The sequence below is a fragment of the Plectropomus leopardus genome, chromosome 15 (assembly GCF_008729295.1).
Source record: "Plectropomus leopardus isolate mb chromosome 15, YSFRI_Pleo_2.0, whole genome shotgun sequence".
In the NCBI taxonomy this organism is placed as follows: Eukaryota; Metazoa; Chordata; class Actinopteri; order Perciformes; family Serranidae; genus Plectropomus; species Plectropomus leopardus.
In genome coordinates, this window is record NC_056477.1 from 8563038 (window position 1) to 8586183 (window position 23146).

The 23146-nt window shown below is 37.5% G+C and overlaps 2 protein-coding genes across 2 annotated transcripts in view; both read left to right on the plus strand.

Annotated features, from left to right (window-relative positions):
- The first annotated feature begins 4368 nt into the window (after positions 1 to 4368).
- On the plus strand, positions 4369 to 7777 carry LOC121954790 (zinc finger protein 2 homolog). The gene is made up of 2 exons (XM_042502491.1): positions 4369 to 4602; positions 5888 to 7777. The coding sequence occupies exons 1-2, from the start codon at positions 4422 to 4424 to the stop codon at positions 6883 to 6885; spliced, it is 1179 nt and encodes a 392-aa protein (XP_042358425.1). The 5' UTR covers positions 4369 to 4421; the 3' UTR covers positions 6886 to 7777.
- Positions 7778 to 14042: 6265 nt separating this feature from the next.
- LOC121954632 (equilibrative nucleoside transporter 1-like) overlaps positions 14043 to 23146 on the plus strand; it is a 45483-nt gene continuing 36379 nt past the window's right edge. Inside the window, exon 1 of the mRNA XM_042502269.1 lies at positions 14043 to 14143. The gene's annotated coding sequence lies outside the window, so the exon portion shown is untranslated. The remainder of the gene's footprint in view (positions 14144 to 23146) is intronic.

Here is a 23146-nt window from a genome sequence, read left to right on the forward strand (position 1 = left end):
AGGACTGGAGGAGCTTCACGGTAACCGAAACACACCTCGCACATGCGTACCACAGTGTCGGAAATTACAATTACCATAGCATACATAACTATGAGCAGGAAAAAAAACTCTGCTGCAGCTTTTAACCGCAGTCAGGTAACTCACATGGAGTCTGAATAAAGATGAAATAAAATTATTCCCCCCACATGATTAGTATTGCAATTTTATCGTTTTATTCGATATAACTTTCTGAAATCCGACAGCACGTGAATCATCTTGGTTATTTCTAAAATCACAGAGGTCACTCCCATTTCTAAGGAGATGTGTTCAAGGCCCAAAAAGATGTTATAAAGTAATTAACCTGGTTCAACTCTTTGAACCAGGCAATTAGCAACCTTTTTTTTTAAAAAAATGGCCAAAAAATACAAAAAAATTAGTAAAAAGTTACAAGAAAATTACCATAAATTAGCCAAAAAAGGCTGAAGAACCAAAACAGGAAATGGCCTAGTTATGAAATAAAGTAAAAATAATATTTATAAATAATAATAATAATGTTGTATAATTATGATAATTGTAGATTGGGTTGGGTTTTTTTTGTTAATTTCTCTTAGTTATTTGAAACTTTTTGCAATGATTCTCTCTTTTACTAAGCAACTTTTTTTAGGTAATTTTCTTGTCACCTTTTACCTTTTTTTTTTTGCAATTTACGAGACATTTCATGCCCCCCCCCCCCCCCCCCCCCCCCCCCCCCGTAAGAAATCAACCAATTTGCTAAATGTTTCAAAGAGAGGCTGCACAGGTTCATTTAACCCAGAACTTCATGTCACTGCTGTCTCTCCACCAGAGTTTGTCACATTTTTGCAACAAATAGTTTCTGCGTGCATATTTACAGAGAAGAAGTTGTTTATCTTCATCAAGAATGCCTTTGTCAGATTTACAGTCACTTAACAGGTAAATCCAGTCTCAGCTCAGAGGTTGTGTCTTTTAGTGGGAGTAAACAGGTTTGTGGTCTTAGATGAAGAAGCACACAAGCATTTTGATTTTGATTTTGCCATCAATCAATCAATCATTATCAAAAATAATGTGATACTCTCTAATATGCACCCTTAAATAGCCTATGTTGCCTGTGTTTTCAGCAAGTACTTTTTTATTCTGAAAGTGCATTTCAGCATTTGATTTATTTTTTTTATTTTTATTTTTTTATTTCCATTAGCTTACAAAAATGGTCACTAATCTTTTGAGGGCACAAAAAATAAAACAATAAAATAAAACAACCTGTAATCACATTGATCAATAAAACAAGAAAACGCAAAGCAAGCCACATAAAAAAAGATCATAAAATAAATGAAATTAATTCAAGCATTTGACATTTTCAAACACTTGCATGCCAAGATATAAAACACAGTCAATTTCATATTTTATAATCTGCAAAGGAACTTAAACTTGGACTCTCTTCCACCATTACGGCTGTTCAAATGCCTTATTTCAGGTTTTTCAGTGTAAACATTTTTTAATTAACTTATTTAATTAACTTCTACATCATATTTTTTTATTTTTTTTTTGTCATTGTTTGTTGTTTTGCATGATCTTATTTCTAATTTAACAGTTATTTGTTTGCTTGTTGATCATTTTTAATGTCTTTGGTCATGCTTGGCATTATTGAAAATGAGGGTCTGCTTCAGCTGATTTCCTGAGACTTTAATATGCTCTAACTGTATAGGTGTGTTGCATTTTGTATTATTTGGCTCCCTCTGATGGTGACCAGAAAGCAGGGTTCTTGCAGATTCTTAAAATGTCTTAAAAGGCGCTGAATTCATTATTTTAAAAATATGGCCATAATTAGTATGAAAATATCTTATATTGATCTGTCAAAAGTCTTAAAAATGATATAAAAAAACCCAGGATTTTATTCATGTTTTTTTCTGATGTTGTGTTGTACAATCTCAAAATGATTGTTATTAATTCATTTCTCAAATAATTACCAGAATCCCTGTTGAAAAGCCATCAAGCATATAAGGATAGAAGAACCGCCAACACATGTACCACATCCAATCAGATGATCAATTAAAAAGGTTTTTTTTTCAAGGCAAACCAAATGGATTCTTTTATAATAATACATGTTTTGATTTACGTTTTTTATTTGGGGCATTTTAAGTAGATCATCCAACTTTTTAACTTGACAAAAAAAGTTACATTTATGTTACCATAAGCATTTGGACAAGTTGTTGTAATTGATGTGGTTTGTTTTTCTTCCTAAATTTTCATTATTGTAAAATTGTTAAATTTGATTCTGGGTGGCATTAAGTCTTGATTTTAACTTGTCTTAAGCTGTAGGGACCATGAGAAAGTTATGCAAGCACCCTGTTGCTCACATCAGAGTAATACATCCATATGGTCCTGCACCTAAACCTGAGCCCATTTAACTTGCACTCTTTCCTTAGTGATTGCTCCACACAGGAGAGTAACAAAAAACAAAAAGCAACATAAAATGATGTAACCCAAATGATTATCTGAGCAATGAGTGCAAACTACAAAATGTTGTTTGTCAAATCTATGTGAACTAAATGTTGATAATGCATTTGTAATTCTCAGTCATCCTTAATTTTTGTTTTTTTGTTTTTTTGCAGGCTTGTTGTTCTTGTTTGTGCCTGCTGCAGAGGTGCAGCTCACATCACGGCCGCCCTTTCCTTCTCCTTTGAGCTCAGCGTGGGACAGATGGTCAAGTGGGTGAGTAAGCGAGAGCACCGGGCACAGGTCACGACTCAGTCTCCACTTAAAGAGGGCTTTTTCTGCAGTTTTTTCAAACGCCTTTGTATGAATATAGTTTATCATTAACAAATAATATACTGATATCAGTCCACACCAGTTATTGCAGCACCTATAACCTGCCTCTGAACTGAGTTTGTTCACTCCTCATGTGAAATTGTCAAAGGAAATGTAAGTTTGTGGAGTTCAAATTTGCATCTCCATCATTGTTTTATTTTCCCTCCATCTTTTACAAATCCCGTATTATTTCGTGAGTTTGTTTATCAGGCAGTTGGCAGCAGAGTGTGTCACTTTTTCTGTTGTTTGATTCCAACAACTGTGATTTTTCACTTTGTGCCAGATTTCTCCATTTTATTTTGGCTCATAAATAGGCACATTTGTGCAGCAGTGCAAGATGCAATCGTTCACTTAGGTAAATATAGTGATACCATTCTATAAATATACTCAATTACAAGTACAAATCCTGCATTCAAAAGTTCACTTATTATTATAATGAAAATATACTCAAAATATTAAAAGTATTCCTTTGTCAGAATGGGCCCTGTTAGTGTTATATCATTAAATTACTAACCATTATTATTGATGAATTAATTTTGAATGCTTTATATACTTGAGGGCAGTCAAGCATCATATTTCATATAGTCATCACAGGTTTTAGTTTTAATATCTGTACTGGCATTTTGTTTTAATGATCGCTGACAGAATTAATTAATTAAAAAGTGCAAGAAAATGTCAGCATTTAAAACCTCAGGGAGCTTTTTTTTTTTTTAAGTAATTTTTATGTAATTTTTCACTTAACTTTATAAAAAAAAAATTAAAAGTTGCTGGGAACTTGCAATATTTGATGTTTGATGATTTCAATTTTGATAAAACATTTTCTAAGGCATTTTAATTTTTGTGTTGTAGTTGTCATACTCCAAATTCTAAATGTTGACTGAAAGATTTTAATTCTTATTGTAAATGCATACTGATTTCAAATATCGGTTAATGGTCTTACTATGGTAATACTGTTAATCACTATCGGTATCGGCCCTGAAAAATCAATATTGGTCAACCCCTAGTGTCTTTATCTTTCAAAAAAAGGTAGTGAAGTATAAGTACAAAATGGCATAAATTGGAAATTCTCAACTGTAGTATCTCATGCATTGACTACTGCAACTCTCTTCTGGCAGGCCTCCCTGCATGCTCATTCAAACCTCTTCAGATGATCCAGAATGCAGCAGCACCTCTGGTCTTCAACCAGCCCAAAACAGCACATGTGCTGTGCGGCACTTCTTCTGCCACTAGACAGCAATACCTGTGACCAATCACACCTGAAGCACTTTTTGCACTTACTAAGGGTTTTTTCCTTAAGTCTAAATTCTTGCTTGTGTTGTACGTCGCTTTGGATAAAAGCATCTGCTAAATGAAATTGTATAATTGTAGAATTGTAGTATAAGTACTTCAAATTTGCACTTAAACACAGTTGTACTTCTCTACTTCGCACTGTTGAGTCAGATGTAATGACTCTGTTGTCCAGCAGGGGGAAGCACTTATCTGTCATGCGCAAACACTCTTCCTCTGTGGTTTGTTTGTACTGCTACTTCCGTAGCCTATGAGCTAACACTGGAGGAAATCTACTCAGTAAAAGCTGCCCTCGGGGTCATTCACCTTCTTATAAATTAGATATCAGTAAAATGTCGACTCCGCTGCTTCTCAGGGCTTTCATAAACGATCGTCTGACGGCTGCTGCCGAGGAAATATTTCAGGTTTTTGAGCGAACGATAGAAAGATATGAAGAAGAAGCTTCCAGCTCCAAACAGGAGATTGAGCGTCTCAGAGGGCTGCTGCTGGACTTTGTGTCAAACAACAAAACAGGTTAGTGGAAGCATTATTATTATTATTATTATTATTAATTGACATCTGTTAGTGTCACACTAGACCATAAACATGAACCTCACAGTCTGTCAAAGTGTCATTTGCTTGTGTGTTTATTTTCTGTTGTGTTTAACGTTTGCACTTTTGTGCTGAAATTAGTCGGTTATTTTATAATCTATGTTTTACAAAGAAAAAACAACTTCTAAATCAATTAGAGTAAAAAAAAATTGAAATAAAAGTAAAAATGCTTTGCAAACAAGTTGTTCTGTGTGAAGTGAAGTTAATGTCTTGAGGGAACACGTTAAATATCCACTGATTAGTAGTTGTTTTCTTGTGGGAACAAGTTATTATCTTATGGGAACAAGTTGTTATCTTGTGGGAACAAGTTGTTATCTTGTGGGAGTCAGTTATTATCTTCTGTGCCTTCTGTTTTTTTTTTATTTTCATCTGTTTTTGTTTGCTTTAAGCCGTATTTAAAGTTCTTTTCATATTGAATTGCCTTGTTGGCCAGTTTTATTTTTATTTCATCACTTTTTATGTGAAGCACACAAAGCACATAATTCCCTTGATATAAAGCACTTTGCGCTGCATTTTTTAAATGAAAAATGCCATATAAATTATTTGTCTTCTTTTTTTCCTATAATGAGTAAATAAATAAATAATAATAATAGTTCTAATAATAATACTAGTAATACAATTTCCTTTTTCTTTTTTTATTATTGGAAAGTTAAATTAGTATATTTAGCATTAGTATTATAATGTCTTTTTCCATTTGTCTTTATTAAACAAACATGAATCGATTATTTTAATGTAAATTTTGAATACTTGTACTGATTTTGAAATCAGAGATTAGTTGTCAAAGTCAAAGATTAGTTGACAAATCAGTTAGTCGATCGAAAATGAATCTGCGACTATTTTGAAAATCAAATAGTCATTTTACGTTTACTGTTCCCAGCTTCTCAAATGTGAGGATTTGGTGTTTTTCTTTGTTCAACACCGTAGTAAACTGAATATTTTGGAGTTTTGGTCTGTTAGTTGAACAAAACAAGACAGATGAAAATGTCACCTTCAACTGTTACTTCAACTGTTTGCATTTTTCAATATTTACTGAAACTTTATGGACAATTAATTAAGGGAGCTTATAAACGGCTGATTAACTGTAATGAAAATATTAGTAGTTTCAGTGCTAATTCTTGTTATCTGGCAGAACAAACAGCATAATCACTATTTTGCTAATAAAAATGTGAACAATGTAGACACTTTAAATTTTTTCTCTTTTTTTCAGACTTCTCTCAGTCGTCCATCTCCAAAGAGGAAACTCCCTCTGAGCAGCACCACAGTGAGCAGGAGCCGAGCGTCTGTCAGAGTGACCCAGAGCCCCAACACATTAAAGAGGAAGACGATGAAGTCTGGGCCTGTCAGCAACAAGAAGAAGAACACGAGGTTCAAAAGTTCAAGGATGCTGGATTATCGTACATTCCTCATTCATCTGTCTGGGAGGAAAACGAGATGGTGGACACAAAACCGCCTCTGCAACTTCAGACTCAAAACAGTGAAATTGAGGAGCAGTTTCACGAACCTGTGCAGTTCACACTACCTCTCGGCTCGAGTCCGTCTTCACAAACTCTGATCCACAATGAACGGGTCCGAGATGGTACGGAGAATGAAAGACCTGCTGCAAGTTTATCTTTAAACCAAACACAGACGGAACAAAGTCAGACTTCCTTTATCACTTCCAGAGAATCCTCTGAGTTGTCTCATTTAAACGCAGTCGCACCCGAATATCGTTGCTATTCGTGCGATAAATTTTTTTCCTCCAGTCAACACTTGACAAATCATGCTTTTCGCATGCATTTAAAGGATGCAGACGTCCTCTGTGCCGTGTGCGGAAAGACCCTCGAGTCCACCGAAAGCCTTAACGTGCACCTTAAATCCCACAGGAGCTCAAAGTGCTGTCACGTTTGTGGTAAACTCTGCAACAGCAACACCGCTCTGACTGAACACATGGCCGGCCACGCCGGGGTGAAACTACATCGCTGTCACATTTGTGGGAAAGAGTGCAGCCGCAAAGGAGATTTAAAGATCCACATGAGGATTCACACGGGAGAGAAGCCTTTCTGCTGCTCTTTCTGTCATAAAAGTTTCACCCACAGCGGACATCTGAGGAAGCACATGAGGAGCCACACAGGAGAGCGGCCGCACCAGTGTGAGATCTGCGGCAGAGGGTTCCTACAGAGTGCACACCTGAAATACCACTTAGGGACTCACACTCAGAAATATTGACTTTTTCATCCACCTGGGCTCGTATTTATCAAAAAGTTCTTTGCTCGGTGTGTGCATTAGGAAACATTTATTGAGGGACTTCTCCTTACAGCAAAGTGTAAAAGTTCAGAGTGGCTTAAACGATAACATGATTAAAGCTGCTCCGGTAGGCACATTTTTGGGGTTTTTTTGCATCATGGGGAAAAAAAATCCTCAATAACCTTTCAGCATGTTGTAATTGAAATGAACTGAGAGAAAACTAGACTTTCCTCTTGGTTCTGTTTTCCAGCTTTAGAAAATGTTGCCCGTTATGGGAGAATTTGCTCATTCACAGGTCATTTCAGGGTGACGGCATTTCTCTTGGCTGCTCTACAAATTCAGATGGGTGTGCACGTTCCAGCCTGATGACCAAGAGTCTTGCAAAGAAAGTTGCTATTGGCAGCAACTGCCTGAACTGCATTGCAAACCAAAAAAGGAAGACAGACTCATCAAAAAGAGTCAGTAAATACAAGTAAAAAAAAAAAAAAGGTAATTCTGGCCACTATATAACTCTATCAGGACCACAGCCGTGATTGGCATGATTGAAATCAGTGACAAGTATTCGTGCAGGTGAATGCATGAAGCACACGTAACTGTATGAAGAGCGTGCACAAACCCGTGCACATCTGGAGAGAGGAGCTCAGGACGGAGAGGGGAGAGCTACAGGAACACACCTGTGCTTTGAATTTTTTTGTTTTTCTTTTTCCAGAAAAATGCCAACACAGCTATTATCAGAGCAGGAGCAGCCACTCATTAACAGTTTATTCTACATCTGCCATATTGTAAAGTCTCTCACTGAAAGACGTGTTTTTTTTTAACTTAAAATATAAAAATAATAATTGGCTATAATTGCAAGAAAAAACAGGAGAGAAAAACAAACGGGAACAGACAGCAGCAACAACAAATTCTGCAGCTGGTTTTCATAATAAAAGTTCAAATGTAAGAAAAAAGTAAAGTATTCCTAACTTTCATTTGAGCAGTTTGATAAATATGAGCTCAGAGGTTTAACTGTTTGTTTACCTCCGCTGTTGAGATGACCTGTGGTCGGTGGGATCTCAGTACTCATCAGCAGCTAACAGGAGGAGTCACCATGTTCAGTAATGACACTGTTGTTAACTTCAGGAAAATAAACTGTCATAAATCTTTTTATGTAACTGAAATTGAATGTTAAATCTGTGTGTGCCGTTTTGTTGTTTTACTTCAGACCTGCTTTCCACAATAAAACCAAGTGAGTTACAAAGAACACACTGGGGCACTTTTTTCTTCTATATCAAGTAAAGTTTTATTAAGCAGGTGCGCTATCCACTTCAGCAGCTGCTTTTTCATACATATTTAAAGAAAAACAGAGCTTGGTGCTGACAACCACAGATTTCACTCTATTTTTATATTCTATCTGATAATGCTATATATTTTTTACATTAGTAATGTGCCTAAAATGATTTCCAGAGGAGTTAATGTAAAGAATTGTGTAATTTGGTACTAATTCTAGAAAAAACACTTACATTTTTTTGTTACTGAAATATGAGAAAATAAATGTATATTAGAGCTTTAATGTGCACCATCAGTTGTTCGTTTTAGTTAGCGTGTTGTAAGCGTGTTGTTTTGCTGCAGATGAGGTCGCAGCTCTGACTGTGACTCTGAAAGTGTTGAAATTCAGTTTCATGTTGGCCTTAAATCACATCTGTATTTAGAGCTGACTGTGTGGGACTGGATCACCCACAATGCATTTTAGTGCTGATGTAAGCCATGAGCGTTGCAGTGGTTACACAACATGAACTTCTGGATAGAAACAAACGCGTGAGCGTAGGTGTTACAGTTGATGCAAACATGATTCTGGTCAAACTGGCCCCAGATTCTCTTTTTTTTAAAGTTTGAATTCTCTCAACAAAACTTTGAAAACATGTCATCACGGTTTGTGAAATATTATGATAACCAGGAAAAACAAGATTTTGGCATCATTTCTGCACTGCTGCAGTCTGATGGCCAAGTTTTTGGTTTGTAAACTGATTCCATTCACATTTACAACACGTAGAAGAAAACTGAAAATTTAATGCAGACAGTGAATACAAATCTGCAGCTGGTTAGGTCTCATCTGACAGCATTTATGGCTTTAAATAAGAATAATCCTTTTTGACTGCACTAGGCAACACTTTACTGTACAACCCTTATGTAGCATTTATAATAACTAGATATTTAAAATGTGTTTTTTAAGACCGTTTAATCGTATGCATCTATGGACGTTTTTTATTAAGTAGTCTTTGTCAACAGTTCCTCCATTTAGACAAATATTATTACAGTAGTGTTTTACTATTTTAGTATTCATTACCTGTTTATACACCAGACTCCACCCATGAATGTCCTCAGGAGGGGTTATGGTTAATAACAAAGGCATGAACATTAATATTTGCCGTCTCTGGTCTGAGAAGAACATAGTTAACCAGTAGGTGGTGCAACAGGAGCTTTTATTTAAGCACTTAGTCAGCGAGGTCTCCCCAAAGTTTACACAAACTGCTGCAGTCACAGTGTGCAGGTATTAATGATCAATGTGAAATTTAAAAAAGACATTTTCAAAGAATTTTAATAATACACTTATACTGTGTAAATAACCCAGCGCTTCTTGAATCATTTTAATTCTTGTTCACCTCCCTACACTCGTATTCTGAATAAAATTAACTAGCAGAAAAAATAGACAAAACGCGCTGTTTAAGGATTAATTTAAACTGAAGATGTAGTTACTGTTAAAGATTAATTTCACTGATAACAATATTAATAATTTTTACCTGGTCAATATCATTGCAAGAACTTGTTTGGCTACGATAATCATGTAGTTTTTTTTTTTTTTTTTTTTTTTTTTTTTTTTTTTTTTTTTTATACTTGAGGTAAACAGACTTTAAAAACTTTAAAAAAAAAAAAAAGAAAAAAAGAAAAGAAACATGAGATTAGCTCCCCTTTGACTTTTAAAAAAATATATTTTTATCACAGAACAAAACAGTAAAAGTATTTGTAAGTTACTGGCAAAGTGCAACATTATTGTTATTATTTTGCACATCTTGTGTCACCTAAACACCAAATGAGTTCAAGTGCAGCCAAGTGATGACTGTTACAAATCAAACTCTTCTCGTTAACTTTCCATTTCACAGAAGCTGCTCCTGCAATGGTCCGTTTGTTTCTTTTAACACTGAATTCTTCAGGAAGCAGGTACATTAGAAAAGCAGAAATTACATTCACACAGTCACCACGCTTTGAACCATTCATCCATGACTTTTTGAACTAATCAAAGGAACATAAAGACCTAAAAAAAAAGAAGCTTGGATCGCTTCCAGGTGGCCTCAAAATCTCACAGGAGCTCAGTCAGGAATCTATGCGTTTGGGAAGCTGCTTCAGGCGATCCAGATTTTAGATTGTAAAGCTGAAGAGCTAATCGGGTCTCTGTGACCCTCAAACCTAAAACCAACTCCTCTAATCTGGTTATGCAACCCCCACCCCCCCATCCCCCCACCCGAAACACACAGGATCGCCAGCTAACACCCCTGCATCCTGGGAACAGCTTCCCACATGTTACCATGTTAGCTCATATCTAAATTCAGTCACTCAGATATAATCAGCTGAATAAATTACCGCTAAATCAAAGATCAAATTCACCATTAGACTGCTGTTCTCTTTTTTCGTCTGCATGTTGTGTTTGTATTTGACCCAAACTGCAGCTATTTGTGAGAATTTCCCTACACATTTATGAGAAAAAAAGAGGGCAAGAGGTTAATCTGCTGTGAAGGTAAATTGTGGGAAACTTACTCAAGGGAATTGGAGGGATTTTTCACTATGTGGGTCAGACTAACTGGGTTATGTTGGCAGTTTTTCTGTGTGTGTGTGTGTGAGAGAAAAATGACATTTTGCTCCTACGAGCTGTTATGAAGAATTTCCCCAGCAATGGGCAATCATCAGGAATTCCTCGCCGTTACATAAGTGGGTCAGTTACAGTAGTCTCCGACCCGCCCAGGGAAGTCAGTGAGCCCAAAGTATTTGAGGGGGTTCCAAATGCACTCCCAGGTGCAGATAGAGGTGATGCAGAGGAGTTTCTGGTGCAGAGGAGGAGCTCTGACAGGATCATCCTCATTTGTTGAGTTTGATGTGGAGAAGGAGAGGAAACATCTGGTGAACATCTTTTGGAAACTGCACAAAACACACAAACAAGCAGGGTATGGGGAAATGGAAATAAGCCGTCGATCACACTGAGCGTTACTATAGTTATTATTTTTTTTCTGCACATCTGTTTAATGTGGGAGTTGATGGGAGGAGACGCTGTGCAGGAACATGAACAGAGATTAAATTCTTTGAGTTTACAGTTTTTCTCGATGGAATGCTTCATCATTACCTTAGCAGAGCAGAAGTTTGTAGAAAGACACAAAAAACATATTGGATTAAATGTTTTAAACAAAATGAATATCTGTTCACAGTTGATAGAAATATACAAATATGATTGATTAGTTTGCAACCAGCAGAAGTAAACTTGGTTTAGTTACCAAAACATAGAAAGACTGATTTAATTAAACTTGTTATTTTTAAGTTCCAATAACTTCACATAATCAAGTGAATATAACTACATTTCAAGTAAACTTAATGATTAGATATAAAGTAAACATAAATTTGCACAGTTCTTAAATCAGCAATCAGTCCTCATCCATCTATTATAAAGGAGCTCTGTGCTGCTATTTTGGATCAAATATGAAAAATGCAACAGACAGTTACTCAGTATTTCTGAGTTTAGGAACGTCTGCAAACAAGACAAGGTCATTTTTTTTTATATATAGTTATAACTATGTGCAGTATCAACAGATGGCGGTGTTGAAGACAAATTATTGCAAGGCTGAGCCGGCTCAAAACGACAGCTGTGCTTCATATTTGGTTGTCCCTTGTGAACTGATTGATTGAAGTAATATAATCATTTGACCACAAGTTGTATTGAACGAGGGAAATATTTACTTTTGTTGCAAGTTGTTGATGTTTTGTGAGTGGAAGATCATTTTGCAAACAAAATGTGTCATTTTGGACAGAGACTTTCAGTTGCGGTCTGTCTGTGAACTGTTTTGAAAAAGTAATATTCGTCTGAGTGTTTGTTCAAGTAAGTGAGAAAAACTGTAATACTTGTTAAGTTTTGAAGGGAAATGTGTATTTACATAATAATTTGGAATTGATTTTAATCTAAAACAATATTTTCTCTTAGGGTCAGAAAAGTACATTCATGCACAGGAACAAATGCAGAGACGGTCATCTTGTCCTGTACAGGCCAGAAAGTGTTTATATACAAGTTTTGCATCTCATCTGATGATGTTCCTAATGAACTGTTTGAGATCCATAGTGCGAATCCACAGACAGTTTGTTTTGTGGAAAACCCTGAGGAAAGCCAGGTGATACATTTGCCTTATTGTTTACCTTCTATTGCTAATCCCAGTAGCTATAAATCACATGCCAGACCTTTCATGCATCGAGGAACTCGGCTATTAAAAGCATTGAGAGTGACTGACGCTGCTGCTGCTGCTGCTTCAGTGGTTGCTGTGGGAAGATTTCCAACACAGTTGTTTCATCACATACCTCCCTTGTGCACTTGTCCTCTAGAGATCTGCTGACTGGATCAAGTGATTCCCCACTTGTTATCTGTTACCTTATTTATACTGTGTGGTTCACTAAATGATTTTAACAAAGAATGTGAATGGAAATGAACTTTTGGAATCTAACATTTCCCCACGTATCTTGTCTGAGGGAAATAAAAATAGTGCTACACTTTAAAACAAAATTTTTAAGAGACAGGATTGCCCATTCAGATACATTGTTTGCATAATGAAGAAATATCTTTAATTAATTGCAAAATACTAGAGAATATAAAGTAATTTGTGGCTGGTATGCATGTATTCAGTGTATATCCACCTCTTTTCTGGCTGTTACAGTATACCCACCTATTAGCCAAAAAGCTGCTGGTATATACACAAGCGTATACCCACTTCTTCCTCAATAACTAACCCATCTTCCTAGTTGTATACTCACCTTATCAGCTACCGCTACACCACTGCGAGTGTATCTGCAATATGTTCTCCGATGATGTTTTCTTGTTTGGTTTCTGACGGTATCTGCTCGTAGCAGCTAAAGCATGAAAAAACTGTTTTCATGGTTATGTTTAGGCACTTTCAGGACTTGTTAAAGTTAGGGAAAGACCATGTTGGGTTCATATTGGAAATATCAATTCAGTGACTTAAACCTTGAGACATGATGCATTCATTATTTGTTTCCGCTCGTCCTAATTGAGGTCGTGGCTGGAGCCTATCCCACCTGGCATTAGGCGAGAGGTGCGGTACACTGTGGACAGCTCGCCAGGCTATCACAGGTCATGAACTCTCACCTCCCAGAAATCCCTCATTCATGGCCGCTCCCTCGTATAAGGGGCTTGCCTTTCCATTATCACTCGCATAACACTCCTACGTCGGCTTTCGATTGGAAATAATGACGGCGGTAGCGTGGTGGTAGCTGCAATAGAAATAAAGCTGCTAATGTTTTGAACATCCATCGCCATGCTTCTTGGAAAGTTATCACGAGGGGAAAAGTTGCATAACGGCATTCAATGGAAACGCAGTCATCTCACGATTGTGTTTTTTCGCCATTTTTAAAATATTGCTTAAATTTTGTGCAACTCTGTAATGGAAACCTGCCTATGGTTGCTCTGACTGCTCTTTAGTTTATATAGTTTTAGTTGCTGGATCAATAAATTACTGAGTGAGAAGTGGCGCTGTTTTTATGGCAGATGGTGGTGACCCAGAGTCCCTTTCATTGCATCAGGACCGCTATAGCTACACCCCTGTTTTGTTACATCTCCTGCACTTCGGCTGTAATACCAGTCCATTGGTTTAGGCAGTGTCACAAAGCCAGTGAGTGCTTGACGATGCAACTCTCTCTGACCCAGTATCTGGCTCTGGACTCTGACGAATGTTGTAAAAGGATTATAATCTGGTGCTTTATTTGTAAAATCCAGAGCAACCACCTGGCCTGCCATTTGTCAGAATCTGGACCAGTCAGAGACCCCCCTGCCTCCCCCCTTCTGCCCGTCTCTGTGTGCCAGCTGCATGACTGCGGAGTTGAGTTTTGCTGCTGAAAAGAGACACGACAAAAACAGACGAATGCATGCATGAACGTTGTTGCCTATGAAGCGACGTGCTGCTCACATGTGAGGGCATCGCAGGCCGATTGCATGACGGTAAGTGTGCGTTTGTCATGCGTCGGCGATAGAAAGTAAAGGACGGTGTTCAGACCGCTGACACAGCCTGCCAAAAATACTGAGCCCGGGGGGGGAGGCGGGGAGGGGAGAGTATTTGGGATGTCCACGTTGCTATTCTCTGCTATTGCTAATGCAGATGTTTGTTTTGTAGCCGATTCTGAAACGGTGACAAGGTCAAATGGTCACAAAGTCGCAGTGCGCTGCTTGGACGTGACGAGCGCATCACGTCTCCAACAGCGCGCGGTGCTGAAGGTGCGCCAGCTGATCTGAGATCAAGGGCATTTGCTGATAGCTGCTCTTGATATGTGATATCAGAAAGTGTACATGCATGTGTGCTGCAGCTTTAATATTCCATAATAAGACTTGTAATAAATCTCTGTGTCAATAATCCAGCATGCATGTTGTGATAGCTGCAGAGGAAGTTGAAAGCTGACCTCGCTTTGGACTCAAAGTTGTTGGGGGCCAGAGGTTGAGACTTGTACACAGTCTGAGTTGAGGGATCACAGCAGGTGACAGTGTGAGAATATGGATCCTCCTCACACACACACTCACACACACCTCACAGTTGGGGGCAGCATGAAAGAGCTCCGAGAATAGACCCCATTGAGCCAAAAACCACTACTGTACCATGTAAACACTTGGTACTAAGTTGTACTAGGTTTTCAGTGCATACACGCGCGCACACACACACACACACACATATTCAAAACTCTCTCTACTCAGTTTGGTTGATACAATGTTGGCTGAGTGTGTTTGATAACTTTGAAGCTGTTTGCTTATCAGCACTCTCCTGGGGCTTTGAGAAAGCCGCTATTCTCACAGTGATAAGCTCTTCTGTTGATGTCAGTTTTCACATGCACTGAGCAGTGTCCGACACGTAAAGAGGAGAAAGTTCAAGATGCCCAACTGAGTTTAAAGAAGCTGGCACTGAAAATTTAAAAAGTGCAAACATTTGTAGGGTCAAGCTTCTCCTGGGTAACAATTTGCAGCTTTTCTTTATTTTATATAAACTGAATTAATTTGGATTTGAACTTTTTTCAAGACAAAAAATGCAACTGCAAGACAAGCTTGAGATTTAGAAACTTAGGGGACTCTTAGGTGACAAATGGTTAAAATCAAAGCAGTGGAGGCCAAGATATCCTGACTTAAAGCCCTTTGTATGAGCCTACATTTCCCATAATGCAGTCAGCACCTGCATCTTTTTGTCTGGTAGACCATCGATGTATATAGACAACTTAATACCGTGTAGGAGGCAGGGCCCCGTTGATTCCTGTCATGCTCAGTGGTGCCTGATAAAGAAAAAAAATCAATTGTTGCATATAATGATACGCCAATGACTAGCACTGCGTCTGCAATGTTGCCCCTTTTCCATCAACATTTTAGTTTTATTGTGGCTTTCTGTTATAAATTTAAAGTTTCAAGCCGTTTTCCCCCATTTTTTATTTTAACAACAGACTGTAAAAAAAGATCCAGTATACAGTTGAAAGTATACAAACACAACAATAGCAGAATATCACACTAAACTTAATTGTTATTTTTGACATCGACTGCACATCTGTTCGTCCTGGAAGAGGGATCCCTCTTCAGTCACTCTTTCTGAGATTTCTACCATTTTTTCCCCCGTTACAGGAGTTTTTCCTTAGACGATGTGAGGGTCTAAGGACAGATGGATGTCGTATGCTGTAAAGCCCTCTGAGGCAAACTATGTTTTGTGATAATGGGCTTAATAAATAAAATTGACATGACTCAAAGATATTATAAGATATACAGATGTCAAGTGTCTTAATAGCCTTTTTGTAACTTGATTAGTCTCATGATGCTTGAAAGAGCAGATTAATATGATGTTTAACATCCTTCAGAAACGCAACAATATTAGGTTTTTTATTGCTTAACCTACATTTATAGATAATATACTTTGTCAAAATCATTACATTAAGTCTTTAAAGATAATTAAAGCTTCAAGCCCAAAACCTGTATATAATCTTGATGACATCACTATGACATCACCATGGGTCATTTACTCAGACTCGACAAAACTGAAACGGGCTGAGTAGTACTCCCTTTTGATAGTAAAATGTCCTTTTATTAATTCTTCTGATAAAGAAAAAGGATTGATCAACTGACAATGAAAATAATCTCCTGTGACATCCCTGATTGCTTTTTGTCATAATCTCGAACGGCACAAGAAGAAAAAGGAGTCTTACAAGACTAAAGTAGCTAGTACTAAGACTAAAGTCAAAGGCTAGAAGTTGGACTAGTGTATCTTGATAAAGTTTCTTTGAGCACTGAATCCCCGATACAGTCTTAACATTAAACCAGTTGCACCTTTCTGCAGCTCTCTCCATCACCTGATACCAGGACCTTGTGTCCCGAGACAACGCACGACTATTATTAGAAAAGGCCATCTGAAAACCAGACAGGGGAAACAGCACATAAGTATGTCGCAGCGTAATATGATGCAGTCGAGTGAAACCAGGTGACCAAGACTGAATCATCAAAAACGTCATTGTGTTTAAAACCAGCTGCCCTCTGGCACACAAGGTCACTGATACTGATGAGTCAGGGGAATATACTGAGGGCAAGGCAAGGAAGACGAAGTAAACAAGCGCAGACTATCAATTTATCTGTTAATCTGATGTTTGTTTATTGTGTTAAATGTCAAAATGATCAAAAATGCACTCAAGAGTGTCCGAGAAGATGTCTTCAAGCTGTTTTTTTTTGTCTGACCAAAAGTCCAAAAATGTAAAATAATGCAATTAATAATGATATAAAAGACAAATAAGTAGAAAATTGTGACATCATAGAGGCTAGAGCAAGCAAATGTTTGGCTATCTTTATTTATTTTTATTTACTTATTTTTAGTCATGCAAATTAATGGTTTTAACACTAATATTTCACATTTGTTGCTTGCATGCGTGTGTGGTCTGTCCTGAGTTTGTTTGCAGTATCATGTTAAGACTTGTGGCCTAGAAGCTGGAGTGAGGGATGATTGACCTGAGAGAGCTCTGAGAGAAAACGCTGCTTTAAAAAAAATTCCTAAGATAAAATACTTCGGGCTTATTTGTTGAGAAAATAAGTCTTACTGCAGGTCAGTTTAGTTTAAACACATTGGAATGTGGCTTCATTAACTTTCCATTAACTTAGGTTTGTTTTCACATCTTGAATAAAACATCTTGTTTACACTCACACCCACACACACACACACACACACACACGGAGGAGGCGACTTGGGGGTCAGTTTGACTGTTATCAGCACCATTTTCACACATTGTACTGAAGTTCATATTTCACAATAAAAGAATGCGGCAGAGTCATTATGTTTCTGGATGAAGATTTAGAGGGTTAGAAAGCCATTTTTCATCAGAAAATGATATTACATAACTCCCAGTGTTCCTTCAGGCAAACTCCTCGAAATAATTTAAAACACATGTTGGCCATTTAAGGTGTAGCACTGTGGGATATCGTCATTTTCTGCCTGTGGCTTGTTGCTATTCACATCCACAAAGTGATCTGCCTACACATAATTAAGTAAACACGTAGGTGCAAAAATATAGTCGAAAACAAGCCAGATCTCTGCCAAGTTGACCACATGCCAAAGTGTTTAAAAAACTTTCTCTTACTGAAAGCTGACCCTCAAATTTTGAGGAATAATTTTATACTTTCACAGATAATAATGGTCTCTTTATTCTGTCCTCATGTTTGTAGGAGACATAAAGTTATGTCACTGTGTATCTGTTGAGTGTCTGTAGATGGTTTGTAGTCACTGCCTCATTTGAATGTAGCATTTTCTGATTAAGGCAGGTGAGATATGCTGATATTATTTGGTATATATACACAGCACATTTCAAATATACATCTCAGCTGTGGTTTTTATGTAATATGTGACACAGGATCTCTTGTCGGTTAACATATGTAGTATATAAATAGATATATAAACCTTTTTTTCATAGGGAAACATGTTTAGCAACATGGTATATTTTACTGTACAAAGAGGACAGTATGCAAGTTTGTGTACATGGATTGTGCAGATGTATTTCTGTATGTGTGTGTGTGTTTTCTGTCTTTTTTTTTGGTCCTAAAACGATGTTATAACATCCGGGTCAAAATGACCCCTAAAACAAAATGTTCACCCTGTTGGTGTACAGCTTTTGTGGAAATATGAAGAAAGACAATGTTTCACCTTTTCTCATGTGTGGGTCATTGTAAGAAAAGTTAATGAATTTATAGTTTGGGGAAAAAAAAGATCATTTAGGGTTTTTTTATGCTGTTAAACATACTGGCGGGTCATTTTTGACCCCTATGACGACATAAGGGTTAAATGAAATGTATTTTCAGATCCTCTATGTCTGCAAACAGTATGGATGCAGTGCTTTATATGTAGCACTACACCTCCTAAATAAATCTATTGGGATTTCTGTTATTGGAGTTTTATTTCAGGTTGTGAGGTCAAACAGGGGGTCAGACCTCTTCAATAATTTCCAAACTGGGTTTAGATAATGTCAAAAGAAAATATCTGTGTGTGGCATACAGTATGGTTAAGGTTGGGGAAAAATCATGGTTACAGTTAGTAATAAAAGCACTGCAGGGAAGTCTGACGCACTACCTGCCCATGCATCACCACCCTGACATCCACCGCTCCACTTTCCACCTCCCCACATAAAGGTCACACTATTCCCAGCACTTGTACTGGTGCTGGAGTTGTGGTCACATTTTTTGGCAAAAGTCAACAAGATATGATGCACCTTGTTCCCTCTCCTGGCTACGATTGTTGTCATGGTGCTGCTGAGGTTTGGCGCTCACCATGTTTGGTGAAGATATTGTTGTATGTGCTTTTCAGTGTGCATTAGAGTATTTGCTGGTGGATTGTAGTTGAAGATCTGGGTTTGTTGTGACTATTGTGGTGTTGCCTTTTGGGAAGCTCAGACTACATGCTGCTAACTTTGGACTAGTTTTCCGTAAGATTCTGTGAAGATCAGGAGTGGTTTTGAATTAAGAGGTACTTGGGAAATTTGTGTTGTGTGAGAAAGAGCAAAGACCATGCAGAGATTTTACAAGATTTCTCCAGAACTTATTTTCCAGTCATGGTTGAAGGTTTCTTCTGTATTTCCTCTGATTCATGTCAGATTCAAGAATATTGCTGCACTGTTTGCAGTATACAGAGTCTGCTGGGCGAGCTACTGAATATCCCAGAGGGGAAATGAACTTTAAGCCTTTAGACTAAATTTGGAGACATTTGAAAAACACACAAGCACACACTCACACACTTTCTTTGAGGTGCTTGTGGGTGATTCTTACTCAAACTGGCTAGACGCTTTAATTTGTAGACGACCACAACTTAACTTCAGCAAAGTTTAGTCAGCTAACTCGGTGGTTGGAGGACAGAGCAGGCTTCAGTCTCTGTTTAATTTGCTATTCAAATAAAGTCTATTGTTAACACTTTTGTTTAGTCTTTGTTTCAAACGGTCCAAAGGATGCTACAAACCAAATTCTCAGGTTATGCTGTGGTATTCAGACAATCCTATGACATATGTGAGGATTTTGTCAATTTAGTTACAGAATCTATGATTGACGTCAGAATTTTTTTTCATATGCGTGTTTTCTATTGAAGTTTTAAAAAGTGTTATAATATATAAAAAAAAAATATATATATAGTGCGTGCACAACAGAGCGGTCAGTTTAACAGAGAACAGTAGAGGGGTTTCCACTACAGATTTGTGCAAAAATTGCAAGATGACCGCATTTCCATTGAGTGATGTTATGCGACTTCTCTCATGAGGTTATGTGACTTCTCCTCTCGTGATAAAATTCCAAGAAGCAAAGCGATGGATGTTCAGAACATTAGCAGGTTTATTTCTATTGCAGCCACCGCACTAGCTGTATTTCCAATCGAAAGCCAACGTAGGCGTGTTGTGCAAGCGAAAATGGAAAGGCAAGTCCCTTACACGAGGGAGCGGCCACGTATGAGGGAATTCTGGGAGGTAATTGTCTTTTCTGTGATTTCAAAGAGGAGTAGTGGATTCAAAACTTCAGGATGATCTGGAAGTTTTGAATCCACAATAACAACGATGCAATAATACCTCTTGTAGCACGGCTGCATCATGCCTAAGGGAGTCAGTTTCTTCTGACATGCCTACCTTGCAAAGCCATAGCATCATGTGACTAATAAAAATGAAAAAGGTGTTTCCATTACAGTTTTGCAAAATGTTTTTTTCTAATCACCTGGAATACCACTTCATGCGAGCATAAAAACCTTTTTGCGATATATGGGAGTTTTTTCTAAATTAAAAGTATTTCCATGATGTGTATTTTACAATCACAATTTCAATTTGCCCAATTTGAGGGTGAATGGAAACCCACCTTATGATGACATGCAGTCTTGTGACAGTCATCCCTCACCTCCACAAGCCCCATCTACAAACTAAAAATGCATATTATACTTAATCCCTGGAGTCATACAGGAAAGTGCTGGAAGTTGTGTTTTAGATGTAGAAAATAAATTAAGAAAAAAACATAAATAAATAAGAGAAAGGGATTAGAAATTGTTAAACTTCTAAAGATTGTGTTATTGACAGAGATTTGCAAAAAGACAAAAAATAAGTGAGAAAATAAGTCTTTTGTTTGACTGAAGTTTTGTAACATTTTGTTTTGAGTTACAGAGTGACTAGTGGTTCTTTTCAAGGTTTAGACCTGACATAATGTCTCCATTTTACTAATGCTGAATGTCTGTCCAAAAGAGAGGTGAAGGACAGTGTGCGGCCTCTAACTGGAGTCAAGTGCACATCCTCCTCTCCAGTGGTGCCAAAAAGAGCAACCAGAGGGTTGGACTTCAGATTTTTGAAAATATCTCTCCATTTTCAAGGCTAGGATACGATTACATGGGGATAGGAGATGCTTTAACTCTTTTTCTTGTGTCACAACAGGGATTAACATCCACATTCATACAAGATAGTTTGGCTTTACACAGGGCTCTGTGCATGACCTTGAACTGTCACAGACAGTTACAGGCACAGAGAGAAGATGAATTAATCATCTTGAAGATCAGAACCCAATACGTCGTCAATTTTGTCATAATTATTATTTGTTTCATTTATAGAATGTTTACTTTTTTAGTTTTTGGATATTCAGACAAATAAGACATGCAAAGGCATCATTTTGGGCTTTGGTAACTTATTAATTATTAATTATTTTGTGATAGTTTAAAGAAAAACAAAACAAACAAACATATGGACACATTTAGGGAGCTGTTTGCCAAAGCTTTAGAGATACCCTGTGGAGTTTTTATTTGTCTCACTAAAAATTTGAGTGTATCTTTTGTGTAACCTTAAGGTCTTACAAACATGTTGAATTAATTTACCAATTCGTTAAAAGCTTTTTTTTTCTGTTCTGACACATGCATTGTTAAATCAGTTTTCTGCTGTATGTCTACCTGCACTGCTACATTTTCTGCACAGGCTTTGATAAATGTTATATGCAGCCTGTTGACACACCACTCCTAGAGTGTATGTGAACGTCACTCAAAGAAATGTCCTGTAAACTGAACAGAAATACATTTAAGAGCACTCCTGCTGCCTAAGGTTAAGGTATTTTGCTGTCCTGTTTATTATCAGTAAATACCGAACACTTTAGATCTCCATGTGTAAACTGAGGTTTCACTTTCATTGTGCTGTATAACGACCCCCTGAGCCGAGCAAGGACACAGCGCATAAAACAGCACTGTAAGAAGTACCCTGTCTGAAATGCTGTTATATGACTTTAAATTTACTTGTGAACTTTTTTTTGTACAATAATTCAAAAGTATGTAATAGTAAAAATGTCTTCTAAGAGTAATATGATTATTGAGGCCTGTGGCCTGTGATACATTTCACACGCAGTCATTTGTACATACATATGGCAGATGCATTTCACTTAAACATATCGGTGTCACAGCTGTCAACATGCAGCTGAGGGATGTGGTGACAGCTTCTGAAATTACTTTATCTAAGCATGTAAAAACACACAGACCTTCAGGAACACTATATGGTGTAATGAGGGCACATTGAAAACGAATTTGTTCTCGTCATTCAGAGCTGTTTTGTACCAAATTTGTAAAAGAGAAATTGTTTAAAAGCTCTGCACACCCACACAGGAGTTTTCACTTATGTCTGCTGATTAGACCTCTTCTCAGGACTGTGTGGGAGTGTGCACCATTTTTATTAGTGCGTGAACTTTGGTGTCCTAATGTTATATCTAGCACAGCTCTAATCGGCTAGAGTAAGGCCATTTTCCATTTTGAGAATGGCCCTATACTCAAAATGGAAAAGTGTTTCCTTTGCATTTTTAAAAAAATATGCGTTCATATGATAACATTGTGAGATCTGGAAGAACAACTGAAAATGATGTAGTATGTATGCCAGGCCAGTAGTTGGTGGTGTAACTTTATAATTCTATAAAGCAAACTAGGGTAGGGATGCACGATATCTGATTTTTTGCCAATAATCGATATACTGATTATAAAAACTTATTTTGCCAATAACCAATACTGTTATATCCACTTTTTCCCCACCTAATTTTAGTGATCATCAAATTTTTGCCGTAGTAGAATTAACATCTTATTATGCACACGCTTATTGTGATGACCCACCAGCAATGGAGACATAAAGTACATGTTCATTTTGTCATTAAAATAAAGTATCAATTTGTGATATGACTCGCCGATATTATCGTGCATCTCTATTATAAAGAAGACATTTGGGATGCAACTGAGCCCGTCCTTGGAAATCATCTGCTGTGAGCTTGACAATGAAATTTACAAAAAACTTGAAAAACCTGAGCCAGAGGCAAGCAATTTGAGTGGGGCTGTGAGATGGGGAAATCTGAGTTGAGCGCAGGACAATAATGAGCAGAGTGGCCTGGAGCGGCTTTAAGCGGGGCAGCAAAGGGAAGAAACAGCTCTGTGAGCGAGGAGAGGTAATTCTCACCACGTACTCCACTCACTTGCTCTGG